The 21,833-nt window shown below is 38.9% G+C and overlaps 2 protein-coding genes across 5 annotated transcripts in view; one reads left to right on the plus strand and one right to left on the minus strand.

The window, feature by feature from the left end:
• LOC121854401 (anoctamin-4-like) overlaps nucleotides 1–8,635 on the minus strand; it is an 86,228-nt gene extending 77,593 nt beyond the window's left edge. The window contains exon 1 of one of the 3 annotated variants that reach the window (XM_042349066.1): nucleotides 8,144–8,635. In XM_042349066.1, the coding sequence (XP_042205000.1) occupies nucleotides 8,144–8,246 (103 nt within the window). In that variant the 5' untranslated portion in view covers nucleotides 8,247–8,635. Of the gene's footprint in view, nucleotides 1–2,163; nucleotides 2,425–8,143 lie in introns of those variants that run through there. The other 2 variants (XM_042349065.1, XM_042349064.1) reach the window with 2 other exon arrangements.
• A 5,296-nt stretch (nucleotides 8,636–13,931) lies between these two features.
• The window catches only part of LOC121854385 (activating signal cointegrator 1 complex subunit 2-like), a 62,065-nt gene continuing 54,163 nt past the window's right edge, over nucleotides 13,932–21,833 (plus strand). The window contains exon 1 of one of the 2 annotated variants that reach the window (XM_042349028.1): nucleotides 13,932–14,001. The gene's annotated coding sequence lies outside the window, so the exon portion shown is untranslated. Of the gene's footprint in view, nucleotides 14,002–21,004; nucleotides 21,022–21,833 lie in introns of those variants that run through there. The other variant, XM_042349029.1, reaches the window with a different exon arrangement.

Here is a 21,833-nt window from a genome sequence, read left to right on the forward strand (position 1 = left end):
CTATGGGACATGGATTTATACTTTTACACGGATATTTCATATTAGTCGAATACAAAAACTCCAATGGCTTTTTATTTTATTTGTTTTCAAAGGAGTTCTTAAAAAGTATATTCTTCATTCAAACATCTGTAGGTTTTACCAAATTGATAATAATTGTGTTAATATAAAGAGTTTATCATTGGCGAGTGAGAGAAAGAGCTACAGACTCGTGAGAATGTGCGAGGCTACGGCAGTGTCCTGGTGACGAGCAGTAAACGTCGGAATTCCCCGTGTAAACTGTTCAGTACAAACGGATTTTTTTTTTGTGAATAACCTATGGAGTTTTGTTGCTTTATATGTTGTTGGTTTATGTGTTGATCTCAAGATTAAACGTGTATATTGTGTTTAATCTAAGAATACTGAAATAGGAAGTGTAATAAATGTGCTTTAAATTGGAAAAGAATAAAGAATAAATGAGAAAACGTGTACTGATAAATTTACGAGGTTCTCCAGTTTCTTATGACACGACAGTGGATGTTATGTGTGGTACTATACTTGTCTATGACTTATAAAGGAGTAAATGTGCACCAGCAGGCATTGACAATAAGAGGAACTGAGGATCTAGCAAAGGTTCCTGCCTATACTACAAGAAGGAAATATGGAACGCATATAAAATATAATTTGTTGAAAAGATTCTAAAAATACAAAATCCTCATTGAATTTCAACAAAACACTGACGGATAGTTAAGGTTGTTGCTGTATGCTTCTCACTGGGGTAAATACACGAGTCCTATCCAAGAGTAAATATAAAAAGTATGTAACTGGTAACAATTAGACGTGTAAACCTGCGAATAACTGCACAGAATATATGAGATTTGTTTTTTCTTGAATGTAGATCCAAAGTTTTGGAGCCCTCCACTATATAATTTTGCATTGTTTAATATGGCCCAGAGCCTACAAAAGGTGGGACCAACACTGTTGTATGTATGCAGGTGCTTCAACGATAAGTGGTTTTAAGCACCACAAAATTCTTAATGTCTACAAAATACAATAACTTCAAAAAATGGAAGATATTATTGATGATGGCGGTTGTTATAGTAGTGGTGCACTGAATCAATGGTGGTACGGCGGTCACGAAGTGTATTGATCAGCGGAGTGTAAACAGTTCGTTGCAACACAATATACCATATACTTAAAGGCACCTTCTAGCAATGAATACTTTACATCTACAATCTGAAAACTTCTATACCAGTGAAACAGGATATATATTACGTCAATTATGTATTACTACGTACCTGAAAAATCCTATTATTGGTTCAATCCAATAGATGTACATACAATTCTAGCCATTTTTACATTATTTGGCACTGAAATGTAATACAGTATGCACTGTAGAGCATTTCATGTTAGCGAAGATGACGAAGGAAACAACAATTGCAGTGGCTCTTCACCAGCAGAACGTAAATGGTATCCTCGAGGCCAGCACTCCAGGCCATTATCGACGCTACTATCGATGCAACGTGAATCGTTAATAAAGAATTTTAATGCTTCCCGTAACATATTTCCAGTACATCAATGAGCTGAACGTTGCGCAGTGATAATTTACAATCATCAGATATACCTGATAGCATCGGTGTTGCAGAGTTCACTGAATAACTCCTTCGATACTGTTTTCCTCTCATTAATGGTCTAATCTTTGAACACTTATAAATGACAATCGGGGCTTATACTCTAATGTTTTCAAGGGAGCATGGTGAAAATATCTATCAATCTGTTTACACAGAAACAAACTCATGCTGATAAGGAGATGAATCTGTCGGTATTATATAAGCCTATATATAGATCAAAAACAAATTCCAAAACAAAGATCATATTGAAGTTTTCTGAACAACGATGACTGCGAGGAATACAACAAACTTTGAACAACAAATTAGATACACAGTATCTTTAAGTGTTTCAATAAAATAAACTCTTAGCTCATAATTTGAGAATATAACACCCCAACAATATACCAGCGTCCATCATGCTCGAATCACTTTTCCAGAACCGTATTGTATTGTTCACCTATTAGTACTAAGTAGGTAGGCCTATCTCTTTGTGCCATTGGTTATTAGTCCGTTGGTAATCAGTGTTACATTTTAAAAATATAAATGTTTATATTGGTAAAATCTATAACACACACACCTGCACATCATTCGAGTTTATCAGCGTGGGAGGTTTGAGTCCATCACACAGATGAGGGAGGCTGTCTGCTTCTACAGTCACTTGGGTGTAGATAACAACGCAGAAGCAGTTAATCTTTTTTTTCAGTCACGTGTGGTATCTTTTCCACATAAAAACACAAACGTATCTTATCATTGGGATCTTGCTGTCGCCCCCCTCCTCTCATAACCACAGTTGGTGTATGAATGAGGGGGTCATCGCGCCGCCAGCCTCCACTCAACAGTCAAAAGCGACGACTCCGAACCCCGAGATCTTGGCTCTCGACGTCACAATAAACCCAAAATGTCATGAAGCTCAGCGATATTTCTACAACAGGCAATTCGTTCTCTCAGAATGAAATAACATAGTTAAGGGTGATTAATATAAAATTTTCGATTTTCATCAAAGCAAAAATCAACGAAAAATACCATATTATTGACCTGGTAATAAAGAATACTCAAAAGAAACAATCGGCAACTGGCTCTCTTGCTCACAACTGGTAAATGTCATTGTCTAATGTCTTCGTGATCTGGAAGCTTCATGCTGATGGCTATATTTACCTGTAACTCCACGAAAACAATTCACCACGTATAGGACGAAATATCAAATCAAGAGTTATAAATAGTATCTCGTTATTCTATTTGAGAGACACCTTTTGGGGTGTTAAATTTTGTATAAATACCAAGGATGACGCAAGAAATTAAGTCTCTGACGCAAATGGTACGTTACGAGGATTGGATACCGCATGGTCTATAATCTTACGTTACTACCAGATGTCTCGTTGAGGAATGTGTCTGATTTATGCATGATTACATAACTAGCAACATTTACAATTTGTGAATAATGTAAAATATATTAATTCCTTCAAATTCTGATCAGGAACTTTCATCACCACCTTCGTTCAATCTATCAATACATTTTCTTCAGTTTTCCATGTATTCAGTTGATTTACATTCTGGCAGAAGAGAAAACGAGACAAAATTGTAAATTCGTTTGGTTGTGGCCGACAAGAATGTATAAACAAAGCTTTCTATTAAATAAATTATTGTATAGTTTCATTTCTGCTGTCAGGTCAAAATTTTAAAGGTGGGGATCAGTGTTGGCGATGATTTGTTTTTTTTGTTTTTAACTATTGCAATCCAGAGTACCGTCCTCATACCTGAGGGTTGGCGACCACAGTCCTCCATTCTAAACGTTCTCGGGCTATTTTTACCTATCCTCCAAAGTTTTGTATCTCTCTAGGGACCCAGTTTTTAATTTCATTCATCCATTCCAATCTCTGCCTTCCCCTGGCTCTCCTACCCTCAACTTTGCCCATTAATATTTGTTATTATTCCCCATCCCTAATTATATGACCAAAGAATTTCATCTTTCCTTATCTCTACATTCCAAGTATTTATCTTGAAGTTTTTGGTAATCTTAGTACTTCTTCATTTGTTTTCCTGTCAGTGTATAGCTTATTCTTAGCATTCGCCTATAACACCACATTTCAAAGGCCTCCAACCTCTTTCTGATTTAATTGTTTAGATTATGAACTCGCCTAATGTATCATTTTAAAAATACGTTAGTTGTTATAGCGCAGTTGTTAAGATTTCTAAACGAAGCTTGATACCTATAACCTGAAATAGCTAAAATAACAATGATATCATGAAAAAAGATCTGATACACTGATTAATAAGGGTGTTTAAGTAATTCAATACTACACACGTAGACCTAATCTTCATCACCCCTCACAACTAAACACATAAAACGCCAGTTAATAGTTTTCTAAGATTACGGATACGACAACCAAACACGACGACTAAGGTCTACTAAGTTTATTTATGCGTCCAATTTGAAATTTCCGAGTTCTTCATTAAGCGAATTCCTAATATTCAAACTTCGTGTAAATTAACATATTAACTTATTTGCACCGAACTCTTCACGATCTCTTAACTGAAAGTATTTAAATCCCATTATTTCCATCAGCGAAAAAAAATCTAAACTTAGCCAAACCCATCTCAATTTATCGTACTGTGATTTACCAGGATTTCTAAGGTGGATTTATGTATTTGTGTTTCTGCAGCCTCGATCTCATAGTCGGTATTTGCACCCAATTGTAATTCTTGTACTATGTTGCCAGAATAAGGGAGAACTTGGGTACGGTATGTCTTGTATTGATCCATCAACATCTCTCACAGGTGCTATTGGGTGACATTCATCGCCCGGCTCTAGTCTCTGGAGTTCTATTCATTTCTTCTTCCCGTCTCCGTCTTTCTCCTTATTCCCCCTTCTTGTCAACCATCACAACAGCCTCGTGAATCTCTTTTCGTTTTTCACTAAACCACCTGAACTTCCTTCCTTCCTTCCTTAGCGAGACCTCCTTACTCCATGCAACCTTCTTTCATTTTCTCCGTGAATCTTTCCTCTATTTCCCCCCTTTCTTCTCCCCTATGTCTCCTCTCCCTCATCCTTCTTCGGTATCAATCATGTGTTAATAGGCCCTAGAAAGAAACCTATGACGTCAATAATGAATTTATATAGATAGACCCAGTACGTCTACAGATTGTATACTCTAGGCCAGTGGCGGTTATTGTTTATATGCATATACTGTAGATGCACTGATCACAGTATAGGGCGTTTGTCTGGACGAGTGAAAAGGCTAATGGATGTATACGTCAACGCCAGGGGCGGATTACTAATGGGGCTGATGGGGCTGTAGTCCCAGGCTCACTGGAAAAATAGGCCCACAAAATGATTTACAAACATATAAGCCCTTTCTCTAATGAGTCTCTTAGACTAACATAGCCAGTCCGGTCGCCACAAGCGATAAAAAATCCTGGTGGGCGAATTTACCGCCCTGGGCAAGAGAGTATTCCCGCCTTGGGGTTCGTAAATAGAAGACTTCTCGAGCTGTGATTGGCTCTTGATGACTTAAATCTGATGCTCAAAGTACTGTATGAAGGTTTGGGGCTTCTCAGTCGCGGACTCGAGGGAGAAGGGAGTTTGTTTACGGTCTTTAAGCTGAGAATAAGAGTGATTTTTGAGTGATAAAATACTTATAAAATAGAAGTTTATAAATGATGAAATTTGCTAATGATAGTGTATATGTTTTGAAGAGATTGTAATAGATATGTAAACTAAAAATCAATTACTGCCATAATTATATAGCCTACATGTAAATAAGCTAGTGTTATGATCAGTGATAATATTGTCACTACGTGGGTGACTGCATGTGTTTACAGTGTTTCGTAGCCCTAATAAGCTATAAAGCTATAAAATATACATGCAAGTATATATTCATACATACATATATAATATACATTTATGCCCACGAGACCTTTAACCCGGTCCTGGTCAACACAAGGACCAGCAGAGAGGTCTGAGCTGACACTGCGAGAACCAGCTGGGTCAAGAGAGATGACTTTGACCCTAGCAATACCAATGACTCACTCATGGATATTTCATAGCTGTGTTTCACAACTAAATGGCCTTCTTGGATGTTTCATGACTGCTTGGCCTATTATATCTGAGAGTTCTCCCCTGTAGCAGCCCAGAGAAAATATCCGATTCGTGGATGTTAGTTCTTTTTCTGGTACTCTTGGATACAATAAAAAAAATTACTTTCGTTATTCCTTTAATTTATTAATATTCATATTTTCTGATAAGCGGTTATTTATTGCGACTTTTAAGTACTTTGATATCAGCTTACGTGATTTTCAGTACCGGTAATTTATAATTAGGTTCTGGGACCTTCAGTAATCTGTCATTAATATAATTTCTAGGAATGATACATCTTGTGCAAAAGTAGTATTTACACCAACGCAACTTTTTTTCTTTTACAATAATATTCCAAACTATTATACCATATTTGGATGGATTTAGTCAAGAGAAAAAACTAATATATGGGCAGAATCGAAAACCATAATTAGTCATACGTATTTACCTTTTCCCGAGTTAAACTTGAAGGGGAAAATGTTCACGAACGATAATGTGCAGGAACTACTCAACATTTTCGAGTATAACTAAGCTTTATTTCAGAAACGATTGTCCGCTTAGTAAACTATTAATTACTATTTAAATATGTATCCAACGGAAGATGAAATGATTGTATCGAGAGGCAATTCTTTTTTGTTTTTTTAATTTGGCCTGACTAGGCTAGTAATTTTCTCTGCACCACTTTAATTACGACTCAACAAGTACTTTCGAACATGCAATGACATTTATGGTATCTTTTGATTTCGTTTTCGGTTAACTGTAAAATAAATATTGAAAATACGACTGGTGGATACTCAGATGCAACTTAGACTATTCTAAAGGTCAAACATATTACACATGGAACGTTGTCTCAACCAAACGGTAAAATTAATTACGACTAACCTACGGGCGAAATTGATTATAAAAACGCCGGATTTTCACGTTACTTAACATTTGTGGGCATGAAGAACAAACCTAACCAAACAAACCTACCTAAACTTACCTAACTTTCTCATCGAGAAGCTCCGCTCCCCGGACTCCCTGGTATATTAAACAGAAAGAACTTACTGTGATATGGTGAAATTTAAGGCATTTTCTGGACATGAGATGATGCGGGCGCATCGGCGCTCATGCAGCTCTGGCGGCGGAGTGATTTATTGTGGCGGGAAACGTGGAGCCATGTCGTTGAGGAAGTGACGAACAAATTTCTTTCCGGTCTGAAAACACAGGAATTCCCGCAGTGTGGAGTTTTTATTTATAGGAACAATGCCGTGGTCTTTGAACATTTGAAGGGTCTCGTTGTCTTTGTCCCTAAATTCGAAAATTACGTCTATATAAGACCGGTGACTAACTTCACACGTCATGCTGAAAATGAAACTGCCGCGAGCTCAAGAAAACCACAGGACCAGAGCGAGGCGTCATTACCGCCGGAAAGACATTAGTGCGCGCCTAGGAGCCTTTTTTTTTTTTTACGGAATTAGCCCACCTGGGCACAGGTCACTGACCCACATCGGGGCCTGTGGGGCGAAAATGTAATAATTATTCATAGTAAATAAAATTTATAATAAATAGTAAAATAAAATAATAACAATAATAATAACACTGCAATAATACTAATAATAAAGAACTATAAATACAAGAATGAAAAAAATATCATTAGTGAGAAACGCTATATGTATGTTGTGTTGTCAAGTAAGAGAAACGATTCCGACATCCAATTGTGTGTAAATGAGGCAGAAAGACAGATCAGCAACCTGGGACTTGGTCACAATTTTCGTGATGCCATATGGCAGCAGGGACTACCTATAGACAACACATTATGCTTCCAATATCTTCCCAGGCGGTAGTACCCAAGGTAGGTAAGGAGAATGCGACGAGGCAGCTGATGGAGATCCCGAAAGAGGACTTTGCAGACTGTTTTGAAAAGTGGAAGGGACGCTGGGAGAAGTGTGTGAGGCCCCAAGGGGAGTACCTTGAAGGGGACTAAGGCGCCATTGTCCTAGGTAAGCAAAAAAATTTTAATAGTAAATGGCTGGATACTTTCCGGACAGACCTTATATATATATATATATATATATATATATATATATATATATATATATATATATATATATATATATATATATATATATATATATATATATATATATATATATATATATATGAGAATTTTCCGCCTGGTAAAATATTAATTAAACGATTTACTCAAAATTTCACTGTGAGCACCAGACTGTAGTAAACAAATGGATGTAACTACCATTACATCTACAGTACTTAGCGTGTTTGTTTGCGTGTCATATTTCCGTGAATAAAACATGGCAAATTTATTACGTACAAGTCCAGTGAATCATGCGAAAAATGTCGACTATTAGTTGCTACTTTTACCCATCACTCGGATATTTCCTCCTCACTATCCAATATCCTTATTCGTTTTGCTGTAGCCATTTAGTTATAGAGTCTGTGTTAAAACTTAACATTTATCCCATGCGTAGTGAAATTTACTTACCTACAAATAGGGCGCTGCTCTCCCCAACTCTGTTTCTCCCAGGGCGACCTTTCTCCGGGACGTACTGTTGGAAACCATCTTCACAATCCTCCGGAACAGACATTTCGAAATATTAATATGGTTTTCTCACATGTAAATATCATTGTTATAACTCCATTAACCTAACAATGTGTCCTGAACATATTATCTGTACCAACAACACATGATGTAGCACTAATATGCCAAGTTCAGGTCCACTTTAATACTTTTTTCCTAGTTTCCGAGACGAACATTTGTCAGGTTAATGTGGCATATTTCACAATTTGGGTAAAATATTCAATCACTTCCTGTTCACATATTGCTTAATTTTATGAAAGCCACGGGTATATAAAATAGTGTGCACAAGTAGACACAATATGGAAGTACAGTATATACGCGTCCTTGCCTCAAGAGTGCATTAGGATTAGGCCAGTGTATAGAGCTTGGTAAAGCGACAGACAGCTTAACCCGTGGTGAAGCTACACTGACTGGCAAGTGGTGAAACGCTCCAGTCCACACCAGTGAGCACTCAGACGGTGCTGACAAGCAAGTTCGAGCTGCGCTCATTGTATACTGTATACCACCACCTTGGCCAGACAAAGCATAGTGCAGCCTTGAACACAGAGTTTCTACTGACAGGTAGACAAACGCCGCTCTTAGTTACCACTCACTCGCTTGATGGAGATTTTATTATTTTTAGTCAATTATTTGGCGTGGTAAGAACTAGTTTGGTTATAAAGTAAGGATATATAATTCATCGAAATAGTGAAATAACACATCTATAACTGTAAGGTGCGATTGTCGTTTTTAAGATGGTAAAGTATTTCCTGGAATTCCCGTACAGATATCGGTAAATAAAACCATTATACACATACTCATATTCAAAACAATACCGTATTTACTGATATGCCAGAAAGATGTGGACTTTATTTATTGATGCCCCGTCATAGTTACTTGATATTTTGTGTAATATACAAGTAAAGTGCGTTGCCGTTATGAAAGTTCGTATCAAACAGCATATGTTCAAGAAATATTGCTAACTAGCTCCAAGGATTCTGAGACCTTGCTCGATGTAAGGAAGTTGGTTTAGAGGCTGTGAGGAAATCTGCGTCATTGCCAGTGCATCGTGGACTCATGGTTCCAACATTTAACACTTACAGTATTGGCGTTTATTATTTTTGTTTTCTTTTATTTAAAATTTTACAACTTACATATACAGGTATACATAAATATTACATATTAGGCGTTTTAGATGCACAGAATAACTAACGATAGCTATTCGGTGTATCTAAAACGCCTTATTGGCCGAGTTCGCGAAGTTCAATATTATTTTACAGACATCTTAAAAGTTTTTTTTACTACCATAGTTGTTCAGCATTTTAGTTGATTTTCTTACGTCGAGAGTATAATGAGGATAATTCAAATTGCGTTGGCATATTGTCTTGGATGTTTCAAGTTATATTTTTTAGAACACTACATTTATTTCAGTTATATTTATTACATTTGATATAATCATTTAATATATCTTGAAAATTTCCATTAGACTCTGATTTCCTCTTTTCTATTGTAGGGGTATCGTGATATATTAATGTTGTCTAGCACTCAGGATGGAAGGAAACTCTAATGTGGTTTTCTTGTATAATATAAGTTATATGATAGACAGTCTGGTGCTGGAGGTGCTTGTGGTGAGGAGCTGCTCAGTAGAAGACGTTCGGTGAGTAGCGTGTTGAAGGAGGTAGATGTGCAGGAGCTTCGTTAGAGAAGATGTTGCCTGTTGCTGGCCTCCTGGTTGAATGAATGCTGGACAGCTAGGAGCTTGCTGGGAGGAGGTGTTGCTTGTTCAGGAAGATGGGCCAGAATGAGAGTTGGTTGGTGAGGAAGCTCAGGGAAGGACAGCTGGTGGGTCGCCATGCTCGCCGGCGGGAGCGAGGACCGCCAGGCAGGCGAGGAGATGCGAGGGGCAGCCAGGCAGCGGCAGAGGAGGTGTTGCTTGTTCAAGAAGAATGGTCAGACTGAGTCTCAATGGAGAGACAGAGCTTATATACCCAGCAGCGGCTATGAGTATTGGTGGGAAAACCCGAGAAGTAGCCGGTGAATAGTTTCGTTGCTAAGATACGGTAACATCTTTTTACTTTTTTACTTTTATCCTCTTCACCACTGATCGGCTCGTCAGCCGCTTGGGCGATCGATCACGTCTCTGTTACGTACTGTTGGCAAGTACTGGGCATGCACTAGCTTCTGAATGTATCTGCATCTGCTCCAGTGCTGGTCAAGTCTGGTCTTGAATGAGCTCACATTCGGTGCCTTTGTGACAACTCTCTGGCAGATTGTTCCAAGAGTTCACAACTCACACTCCGAAAAAGTTACCCCTCACTGTTTTCTGGGCTTGCGGCTTCCTCAACCTTGAGCTGTGACCAGTGGCGTAGCTAGAGTGTGTGCCGCCCGGGGCGGCCCTTGAGTTTGCCCCCCACCCGTGCCCCACAAAAAATACATATTACTTTTATCCTCTTCGCCACTGATCGGCTTGTTAGCCGCTTGGGCGATCGGTCACGTCTCTTTTCCTTTATATTCTTCACCAAAAGGTCGGCGCTAGCCGCCCGGGCGATCGGTCACGTCTCTGTCACGCACTGTTGGCAAATACTGGGCATGCACCGGCTCCTGAATGTACCTGAACCCGCTCCAGTGTTGGTCAAGTCTTCTCTTGAAAGAGCTCACACTCGGTGCCGTCACAACACTCTCTGGTAGATTGTTCCAAGAGTTTACAACCCTCACTCCGAAAAAGTTTGCCCTCACGGTTTTCTGGACTTGCGGCTTCTTCAATCTTGAGCTGTGACCCCTTGTGGGGCGAGCGTCCGCCAGCTCCAAGTAAGGACACTCAACTGAGTAGTGCCCCCTGAGATGCTTATAAACCTCAACTAGGTCCCCCCTTGCCCGTCTGTAGTATAAGCTAGGCAAGTTCAGGCGCTCCAATCTCTCAGGGTAGCTGAGGTGCCGAAGTGCAGGCACCAGTTTGGTGGCCCTCCTTTGAACATTTTCAACCAACTGACAGTCCCTAGCATATCTCGGGGACCAGATGGGGTGACAGTACTCCAGATGGGGAAGCACTTCACTCCTGAAGATCGTCACGAGGGACGGACCGTCTAGATATCTGAACGACCTTCTTATAAGACCCAATAATTTATTTGCCTGATTTACCTTCTTCTCACAATGGCCCGAGAACTTCAGCTCATTGTCAACATACACACCTAGGTCCTTCTCACACACAGTCTCAACTAGTACATTTTCTTCATCCCGTTGGGACATATGGTACGCCTCCTTACCGTTGGTACGCCCCAGGTGCATCCTCTTACACTTCGTGACATTGAATCTCAGCAGCCATTCCTTCGACCATTCCTGGAGCCCACAGAGGTCCTTCTGCAGCTCTTCACAGTCCGCTTGGTTCTTAATTTCCCGAAATAACTTGCCATCATCGGCAAACATTTGTATGGAGGAGTGTACAACGTCAGGCATATCATTTATGAAACAAACAAACAACAGCGGGCCCAATACACTACCCTGCGGTACCCCACTTGTTACAGGTACAGATGACGATTTCGTGCCATTAATCACCACACATTGCTTGCGGTCATGTAGAAAGTCTTCTATCCACGCTAGGACATTTCCCCGAATTCCGTACCCTTCCAGTTTGATTTTCAGCCTTTCGTGGGGTACACTGTCGAAAGCCTTGGCAAAATCTAGGTAAATATTGTCGATATTACCACCCCGTTCTAGAATATGGGTCCAAATATCCAATACCTTGAGCAATTGTGTCAAGCAAGAGCGCCCCGGCATAAAACCGTGTTGGCAATCTTTTACAAGGTTGTTTCGTAGTAGATGTTCCATCGCTGCATCTCTGATAATACTCTCAAGTACTTTACATATTATGCTGGTCAGGCTCACCGGTCTATAGTTGTTCGTGGAGTGACTATCGCCCTTCTTGAAGATAGGACTCACATAAGCCACTTTCCATTCACTGGGGACCATTTGTTCATCCAGGCATTTACAAAACAGAATCTTCAGGGGCTCTGCAAGCTCGTTGCACAGCTCCCTTAGCACTCTAGGATGCACCATGTCAGGTCCAGGACTCTTATGGACCTTTAGCCTGGACAGTTTATTTCTAATACCCTCTTCTGTGAACACAATGTGGGTCAGTGCTGTGTCGAACCGTCTGTCCTCAAACGCAGGAAGGTTAGTTGCATCCTCTCTTGTGAACACTGAGGAAAAGAAGCTGTTCAATGCCTCAGCTTTATCCTGGTCAGAATCTGCGTAACTACCATCTTCAAGCCTCAGGTCTGATACTCCTACTCGCGTTTTCAATTTCGACTTTGCATAGCGGTAAAACGCCTTTGGGTTTGACTTGACCTCGCGTGCAACCAGCCTTTGGAACTCCTTTTCAGCCCTCCTACACTCTATCTTTGCTTGGTTTCTGGCTCTTGCATACATCCTCCTGTCTTGCTCATCGTTTGACCCAACCCACGTCTTGAATTTCTGGGTTTTCTTCTTAATTTTGTTGACCGCCGCATGGTTCATGTGTAGGGATCCCCTCGTATTCCTAGAAGCACTGGGTTTGGTCTTGGGTATATATTTATCGATCAAATGGGTCATTTTACTAGTTATGATATTCAGCGTAGTGTCTGCGTTCTTGTACCTTAATAAGTCAGGCCAGTTGATACCCCTCATCTCTTCCCTCATCCCATTGTAATTTCCCTTGTAATATTTGCACCTTGGCCTGGCCTTATCTTGAACTAGGTAACAGTTAAATCTGAATGACAACACTGTATGGTGACTGGTGCCAACTGGGGCAAGGTGTTCCAGTTTGGCCACCATACCCTCCTCGTTTGTTATGATGAGGTCAAGTGGCTTGGGTGTTTGCTCCCCTCTGTAATGTGTCGGGTCTCTCACATGTTGGAACAGAAAATTATCTCTCAGAGTTTCTACAAAAAGAGTAGCAGGATTATTCAAGTCATTCGGGGTGGACTCGTTTCTCCAGTCGATGTCGCCATAGTTAAAGTCCCCCATAATAAGGAGGTGGCTGGGGTTGAGCATCGCCGCGTTGTTTATTAAGGTTCTTAAGTTCCTTTGATTTAGTGGGCCGCAGTTCGGGGATCTGTAGATACACCCGACGATAAGTAAGTCCCCTCCCTTTAATTTAATTTTACACCACTTGGACTCTTCAAAAACATCCTCTCCCTGTACCCTCGCCTGGCTGGCTCTAAGGTCTTGCCTAGCGTAGATAACCACACCCCTCCTGCAGGATTCTTGAGTTAGGTTCGTAAATGAGTCATATCCAGCAATACTGAACTCACATTCCTCTGGGTCGATTCTCCTGGTTGGTTGCTAGGGAAGGCGGCACATTGGAATGCGATAGCAGGTGGTGAGCTGCTACGCAGTTGTAGGCAGTTGTAGGGGAGAAGTTCACTACACTACCATCGCGGGAGGGTAGATAATGTAACACGAGTGTGCCATCCTCTTTTATTATAGAGTACTTGGTGAAGTTACTCAGTGTTAGGAAATTACCACCATCATAATATTTTGTGGTGAGAGGGGGGGGGGGAGTGGAGGGTGTTGGACGAAGTTTATCCAAATGAACTTACAGTAATGATTTTCGGATCTTATTACAGTTATAAGTATTTGGGATTAGATATGATTGCTTCTTAGTTTTAATATAGAAGCTTTAATTGTGTTGTTTCTGATTTTTTTTTAACATACTCACTACTATATCAGCTGAGAAGGTAAACAGTAGGTGCGTGGCGTGTTTTACCTCAGTGCTAGACAAAAGCAGGTGTAGAATAAGTCAATTTGTGAGTAATGGACTGCTTTAGGGTTGCAACACTACCTTAATACTTGGTTTTGAAATATGATTAGTTCTGCATATAATATTTTATGTGGAAATATAGTGGCGGTATAGGAAAGGATTGCACATACACGATTACACTCAACTTGGACGGGTATTATTCTCGGTCATCCACCTATTTGGAAGTTGAAATTATGTTTCTCCTATGGTTTTTGATGTGTTTTGAACTATTCTGACGTTCATTTCTACTGCAAATCACAACCTTTTGAGGTACCCCTCCTTATCCAACGATAATAGGAGACCCTCGGTGGGAACCAAGGTTTTTGGATTGGGGAAATTCACAAAAAGAAGTAATTTGCAATAAAAATAAAAGTAAAATTTAAGTTTCACACAATTTGGCTCTCGAGTTGAGCATTGAGTTTTCTGATGGTTTAGACAATTTTAAGACTTTCCTTCTATGACCTAAAATTATCTAACCTAACCTCCTAACCAGGGAGCTCCGCCCCCCTGGATCCCCCAGTATATATAAGTGGTTACAGTCCATCTCGGCCCATCATATACCAACTCGGCCCATCTCGGATAACCAACTTGGACCATCTCGGATAACCAACTCAGACCACTTCGGTTAACGAACTCAGACTAAAAAGTAAAAGCTTACACATTTATTTTTGCATGAATGATTAAAGAACAAAAGTACAATGATTAAAAGCAGCATAGATTGTAAGGGGGGGGGATTAATTTTGTTATTATTTATCATTTCATTCTATATTATTAATATATTAATATACGTAAGTGGAAGAAGTTATAACCATCACACTGGAGTCCTTCCTGTCGGGGACGCACTATTGCTATGCATACCAAGCATTGGTCAGCCATGGTCAAGACTCAGAATGTGACTGATCCTGTAATCTAACACCAACACAGTGGGCGACCTCACTTTGTCCAGAGACCTGACAACGATAACCTGACAAGATATGACGGTTGAGGATAACCTGATCACGAGATCTGAGGTTGACATTCCACAACAATGTACCCACAGAAAGCGACCTCACTTTACCTGGTGACCTGACAATGACACCCTCACAAAATAAGGTGGTTAAGGATGACCCGATCGCGAGATCTGAGGTTGAAGAGGTCCACAACAATTTAAATAATGAGTTGCTTAATGCACAAAGGCAGAACATACCATACAGAAAACTCAGATAAGATAACAATGACCCCAAATAGAAAAATAATTAATTGAAGAATATTATTGGCCAAAGGAAGGCTATAGGTTGGAGAATAAATTGTGAAGTACTGTACTGTATACCTCCGAGATTATTATAAGGTATTGGCTAGTAGGGTTAAGACCGAGATAAGAAAAGTAAAGAGGAATAATGAACTGAAGGTAGCAAGGGAGGCAAAGTTAAACCCCAAGGTTTCTTTAAAATGTATTAAACTAAAACACAAGAAAAGATTGGACCAATACAGGTATTTTTCAACAGTTTTCACTACCGAAAATTTAAACATGATACCCGAGTCACCGACTATATACAGATATATGTAGTGAAGAAAATATATTAAGCGAGATAGTAGTGATAGTGACTAGTAACGATGTTAGTAAGCAAATAGACACGCTAAAGCCTAATAAGTCACCAGGTCCCAATGAGATATTTGCCAGAGTATTAAAGGAATGTATGGAAGAGCTTAGTATGCCCTTAGCAAATTTGTTTAACATGTCATTAAAAGCGGGTGTAGTGCCAGAATCCTGGAGGATAGTGAATGTGATTCCGATTTTCAAGAAGGGAGATAGATCACTCTTCTCTAACTATTGTCCAATCAGCTTAACATCATTTGTAGGCAAATTGCTGGAAGCAACAATTTCAAACCCTATTCGAAATCACCTGGAGAAGCACAAGTTACGAATGTGAATCATGGTTCATTGATCAAGTTCTATAAACATAAACTCATAAAATTCGTCCTTCATACCGATTGAACCCTCGGTATTCACTAAATTCACATAAAACATATCTCAAACTCATTCCTGAATCTCTAGTGGGTGGGCCGAGTTGGTTATTTAAGATGGGCCGAGTTGAAGGTGCACCTATATAAGTAATTTGCGAGGGAAATGTCATTGAAGAAAATTGTCTTAAAATTGTCTAAACCATCAGAAAAACACATTGCTCAACTCGAGAGCCGTATTATCCGAAACTGCAGTAATACCGAAATGAAGGTCAGAATCGTTCAAAACACATAAAAAAAACATTGGAAAAACAAAATTTCAACCTACCCTAACTGCTAAAAATTGGCCACAGCAGACTCTTGTGCATGTGTAATGCAGCATAGTAACCAACAAACAAACACACAGGAGCTCTCGGAGAGTATTAACTTTGAATCCTAAAATTTGCTGGATGACAGAAACAATAATAATAGCTAAGATTTTACTCTTGGACGATTTCCACTTGAACGATCGTCTGTTTTATGTGATTTATTGTGACCTAACCTTACCTAACTTAACCTAACATAACCTGATCATTTAACCAAGATTGCAAAAATCTCATAAAACAGACAATTGTCTAACTAGGAATCATCCCAGTGGGATGACACTCACCCAAACAAGTCATATTGACTGGTCTGTTGAAGAGAATGTTGTTGGCAGTAGATATTTTGCCGTGACCAGCTAAGTTCCTACTAACGCTATTATACCGTGAGTGTGCTCTGATTGGCTTATCAAATCAAAATGACAATGCACAGAACCTATTAGAACATTACCTCACCTACCTAACTTCACCAAACTTCCTAACCTGTGCATTGTTGTTTCTATTTTCCTACTATCATCCAAACAACTTCTCCAGAAAAAAATGGATGCAGTGGATATTTTGCCATTTTGTTTGCCAATCAGAGCACACTCAAGGTAAAATAGCATTAGGAGGAACTTAGCTAGTCACATCAAAATATCCACTTGAAAATTTTTTTACCTGGAGAATAATATTTAGCTATAAGCTGTACCGATCGCCGTGCTCCATGAGCTAAGAGTAACCGGGCTAAAACTGACTGAAGATCACCTGGAAAAGAGGTCATGAGTGACCAGCAACTTTAGATTTTTTCTTTCGAAGATAACTTGTAATATATGAGAAAACTGTTACCACCAGAAAACTTTTATGGATCTCTCGTTCTCCTATGACTACATCATAAATCACTTGTAGTGGCCAGGACATAAAGGATGAGGGACATTGCAAGTTATAACACAATGAAAAACTGTTCATATGTCACAAAAATTATGTCTATGTGCTTTGTACGTAAAGAAATTTATTATTTGCCGTAAATACTCCTCCAAAAAATCTGCCGTTGTCGGCAAGTGTTGTCGTTTGTGTTGCTTGTTTACACCCAACCAGTTCAGTCTGATCATACTCACGTCCACAAAAAATGTAAATCGAGCAAAAAATAATGAAAAAATGCCTTCCTCTAAATTGAGAGTTTGTTATATCTGAGTCTGTTAAATTGTGAGTTAACTGTAGTTATTTCTTTTATTTTTATTTTTTGCAGGCTGTATGAACAATTATGTGTGCATGTAACAGTAAAAAAACTGGGTGGTGACACAGTTACAGTCGACTGCCTCCACGGACCCATGCGTACGATCACTTGATTTTTCCTTTTTTTTTTGTAGATTTATATTATATTTTCTTTATTTCTAAGCTACATTAGAGAATTGTAATGATTATTCCACAACTTTCATAGTTTCATTACATGTAACATTTGCAACATGCCATCTCCATGGATAATATTCCTCGTTATTCCTCGTTTCGGATATTATTCCTCGTTATTCCTCGTTTAGGATATTACTCCTCGTTATCCCTTGTTTAAGATATTAATCCTTGTTATTCCTTGTTTAGTGATAATTTGGCTAAACATTAGGTTTTCAGTAATGCATCCCCATGGTTAAACGAGGGATACCTGTACAGTACTGTACTTTAATATAGCTGTCCTCAAGTAAAAGTACATTACAGTATCATATCTGCCACCTGTGAGTTGTTTGAAGCTTACCGTATTTGCTGGCATATAAGACGCATTTTTTTTTCCCCAAAATGTATCACAAATTACCCTGCGTCTAATGCACTGGTATTACGGATGGGAGGCCGAGCGCCGTAGGCGGAGGTGCCTAGCTAGGGAGTCTGGGATGAGCAGTAGTCCACTAAGGACAAAAATTGTGTTGCTAATAGTATTACTACTAATAAAATGCAGTATTTGTACTGAAAAACAAGCCAAATTATCACAAACTTACGGCAAATTTGCTAAAGATGTAAATAATCGCTTACATTGGCTTAACGGCGGAGGGAAGCTCACAACATCTCACTGTACTTCCTTCCTCAGCATACGTAACCCACGCCAGATACATGTCTTACATTATTTAAGGAGTGTATTACTTTTTAGAAATATTTGTTTATCATCTAAATGAAAAATGCTCCTAGAAAGATTAAGAAATGTAAACAGGAAATTCAGCTGCCAGTCAGACATTTGCAATGAGTCGATGACGCCAAAACAATAGCGATAGTGCTACATCCTGGTGGCCGATCGCGGCAACACAAAACATCACTGCCAAAAATACGAGTTTCACATCCTGTCGGTAATTCTCTTGACCAAAATATAAACAAGGTAGAGTTGGGCTATTCCCTTAACGTTTTTTATTTAAATTTCCTATAGAGTTCAAACCCATGGCTCAAAAGCAATGAAGGCATTGCTATAACATTAAGTTTAAGCTCGATGTCGTAGACTACCCGAAAGAACATGGTAATAGGGTAGCTGCGCGACATTTTGGTCCACCACCAACTGAGAAAATGATAAGGACTTGGAGGAAACAAGAAGATCAGCTGAAAGCTGCTGGACGTAGCAAACACTGTCTCCGTAGGGGAATTGTAAAGTGGCCAGAACTAGAAGAAGAATTAAAAACATGGGTGTTAGACCAAAGAAGCTTGGGCATTTTAGTATCCACTGATAGCAACGAACAGAGATATTGATGATTTTAGAGAATCAACATCATGGTGCTCCAGATTTATGAGGAGAAATAACCTATGTATGAGGGCTACAACAAGAATAGCACAAAAAATGCCAGCTGAATACGAAGATAAAATCATTGAGTTTCACAGATATGCGATTAATGCCAGAAAAGAAATGAATTTTGAACTTTCACAGATAGCAAATACAGATGCTCCTCTACTTAAGAATGTTCAACTTACAAACTTTCAGAGATACAAACATCATCACTGAGGAGGGTTACCTGCCAGAACAGGTGTTTAATGTGGATGAGACTGGATTATTTTGAAGAAAATTCCAGATAGAACAACATTACCTAAGAGAAGAGTGAGCCAGGTTTTAAGGCTGGATTAAAGGGTATAGCTGTACTAAATATCCATAATCCTTTCATTTTTTACAATATGTTTGGTATCTACAAGAGTAAAGTTGGACTTACAAACAACCCTCAGGAACGTAACTCGTTCATAAGTAGAGGAGCACCTGTATGGACGAACTCTCTCTGACATTCGATGTGCCATCAAACAAGACGGTAGACTCCAAAGGTGCTAAATCTGTGTCAGTTAAAACATGTGGCCACAAGAAGACACACTACACAGTTGTTTTAGCATGCTTCGCTGATGTCACAAAACTGCCACCTTTTCTAATTTTTAATAGAAAGACATTACCTAAAGAAAGAATACCCAATGGAGTTTATGTTCATGTCCATCCAAAAGGTTGGATGGATGAGGGAAGAATGAAATTGTGAAATTGATTTATGTGGTCCAGGCATCCTGGTGGGCTATTAAAGAAACCTGCCTTATTAGTTTGGGACCAGTTTTGGGCTCATAGGATTGAACTTGTTAAGAGGAAAGTTGGACAACTGTAGACTCAGTCAGCTTTAATTCCAGGAGGACAAACCAGTCAGTTGCAGCCTTTAGATGTCTCTATCAATAAGCCATTTAAAGGATTCATGAGGGAGGAGTGGAACAAGTGGATGCAGGCTTCAGATTTTGAAGTGACACTATCAGGAAGATGGAAGAGGCCTACTATTACACAGGTGTTTGAGTGGGTAAAAAGTTCATGGAATGCTGTATAAAAAAGAGAGAGTTGTGAAATCATTAAAAAAAGTGGCATAAGTAATGCCCTTAATGGTACTGAGGACGATTTATTGCTTGAAGAAGATACTGATGGCCCTATTGTAGAGAATTCCAGTGATTAAGAGAGTAATAAGGATGCCAGCAGTGAGAATGAGTTTTCAGGCTTTGAGGATGCTGATTTACCTAGTTCTGAAGATGATGATATTATAGGTTTTGCAGATGATTAAATAAACCTTTATGATACTTATTTTTGTTTTGTTTTTTGCTGCTGGCTATGTAGCCTATGATATTCACTGAAATACCAGTTTCTATTAGAATTCATTAAATTTTTTTCCTGTTGCTTGCTGTGTACTAATATTCAATTAAATATTTGCTTTGTCTGCATGTACAGTGGTCCCTCAGTTAACGAATTACCTTCCATAAAAATCTTCATATCGGTTAACATTCGTTAAAATTGGAGTAAATATCAAGAAGGTTGTGCTATTCAATAATTTTCCAAGTTTTATATTATAATTATTAGTCATTTTAACACTTATTTAACATAATTACAGTACAGGGAACTAGTTTTTGGTGTGCCCATCAGCCACTTCACTCACCCACCAAGGCCTCAGTTTGTGACTGTTCAGTGGAGGAAACATCTTGCTTGTTGTGGGTCTCTTGAACACAGTATTTTTACATTTGTACAGTACAATTATTGGTCATTCTGAAATTTATTTAACATATTGACAATATATATGGTGCAGTGCAGTGTTGATTTAAAGAAAATAATCTTGAATTACACCTGGTGAACTTAAAATTTTATTGGTGAAATGACGGCATCAAGCATGGGGTGATTTCTCTTTCATCCCCACTTCCTTCTCTTCTCCCTTCTCCTCCACCCCCACTTCTAATTCCCATCATCATCATCATCAACCAGGAGCCTTCTACATACACACCTCAAAGTAAGTGTACTTTACTGCATTTTTTTTTACTTTGTATGTACTTTTCGGTGAGCTGGAACCAATTACCCAATATCCCATTGAAACAATGGATTCGGTTAACGAACGACCTTCTGGAACGAATTGTGTTCGTTAACTGAGGGACCACTGTACTGTATTTACAGTATAGGAATTCATTCACATTTATTGTATTTTGCTGCTTGCTATGTACCAGTTTTTACCGTTATATTTGCTTTGTATACACGTACCAGTATTCACTGATACCAATGTATTTCTTTTTAGCTATGGTAAATTTAATTTATTTTTCTTTCAAGGTTAGTATAATGTTACTATACAGTACAGTATGTGATTTCCTACTTGATTCCAGTATATATTGTATTTAAATGCACAAAATCATATGTTTTCCCCTACAAAACAACTATAAAATCACTTTCAATAAATGTATGATGAAACATACTATTTTTTTTTCTTTTTCCACAAAATATCCCTGTAAAATAGGGGTGCGTCTTATGCGGTGGTGCGTCTTATACGCTGGCAAATACGGTAATTTTCACTTATAAATGTAAAACTTATGGGGCACTAACTAGTTGAAAGAGTTCCTGAAACAAAATTTTGCACATGGTGATTCTGTAATCATGATCCAAGCAATACTCTACATTGAGGGGTTTTTAGGCTGATCTTCAATTTTTCCAGTGGATTATAAGTAAGATAAAAGAATCTTTCAAGAGTGAGCCAGACTAGAAAATAAGGAAATGATGCAGCAATACTGTAATAAATATCTGGAAAATAAAAGTCCTATGGTTTGTTATGCATTT

Source organism: Homarus americanus, unplaced genomic scaffold (assembly GCF_018991925.1).
Source record: "Homarus americanus isolate GMGI-L3 unplaced genomic scaffold, GMGI_Hamer_2.0 scaffold54443, whole genome shotgun sequence".
NCBI classification, from domain to species: Eukaryota; Metazoa; Arthropoda; class Malacostraca; order Decapoda; family Nephropidae; genus Homarus; species Homarus americanus.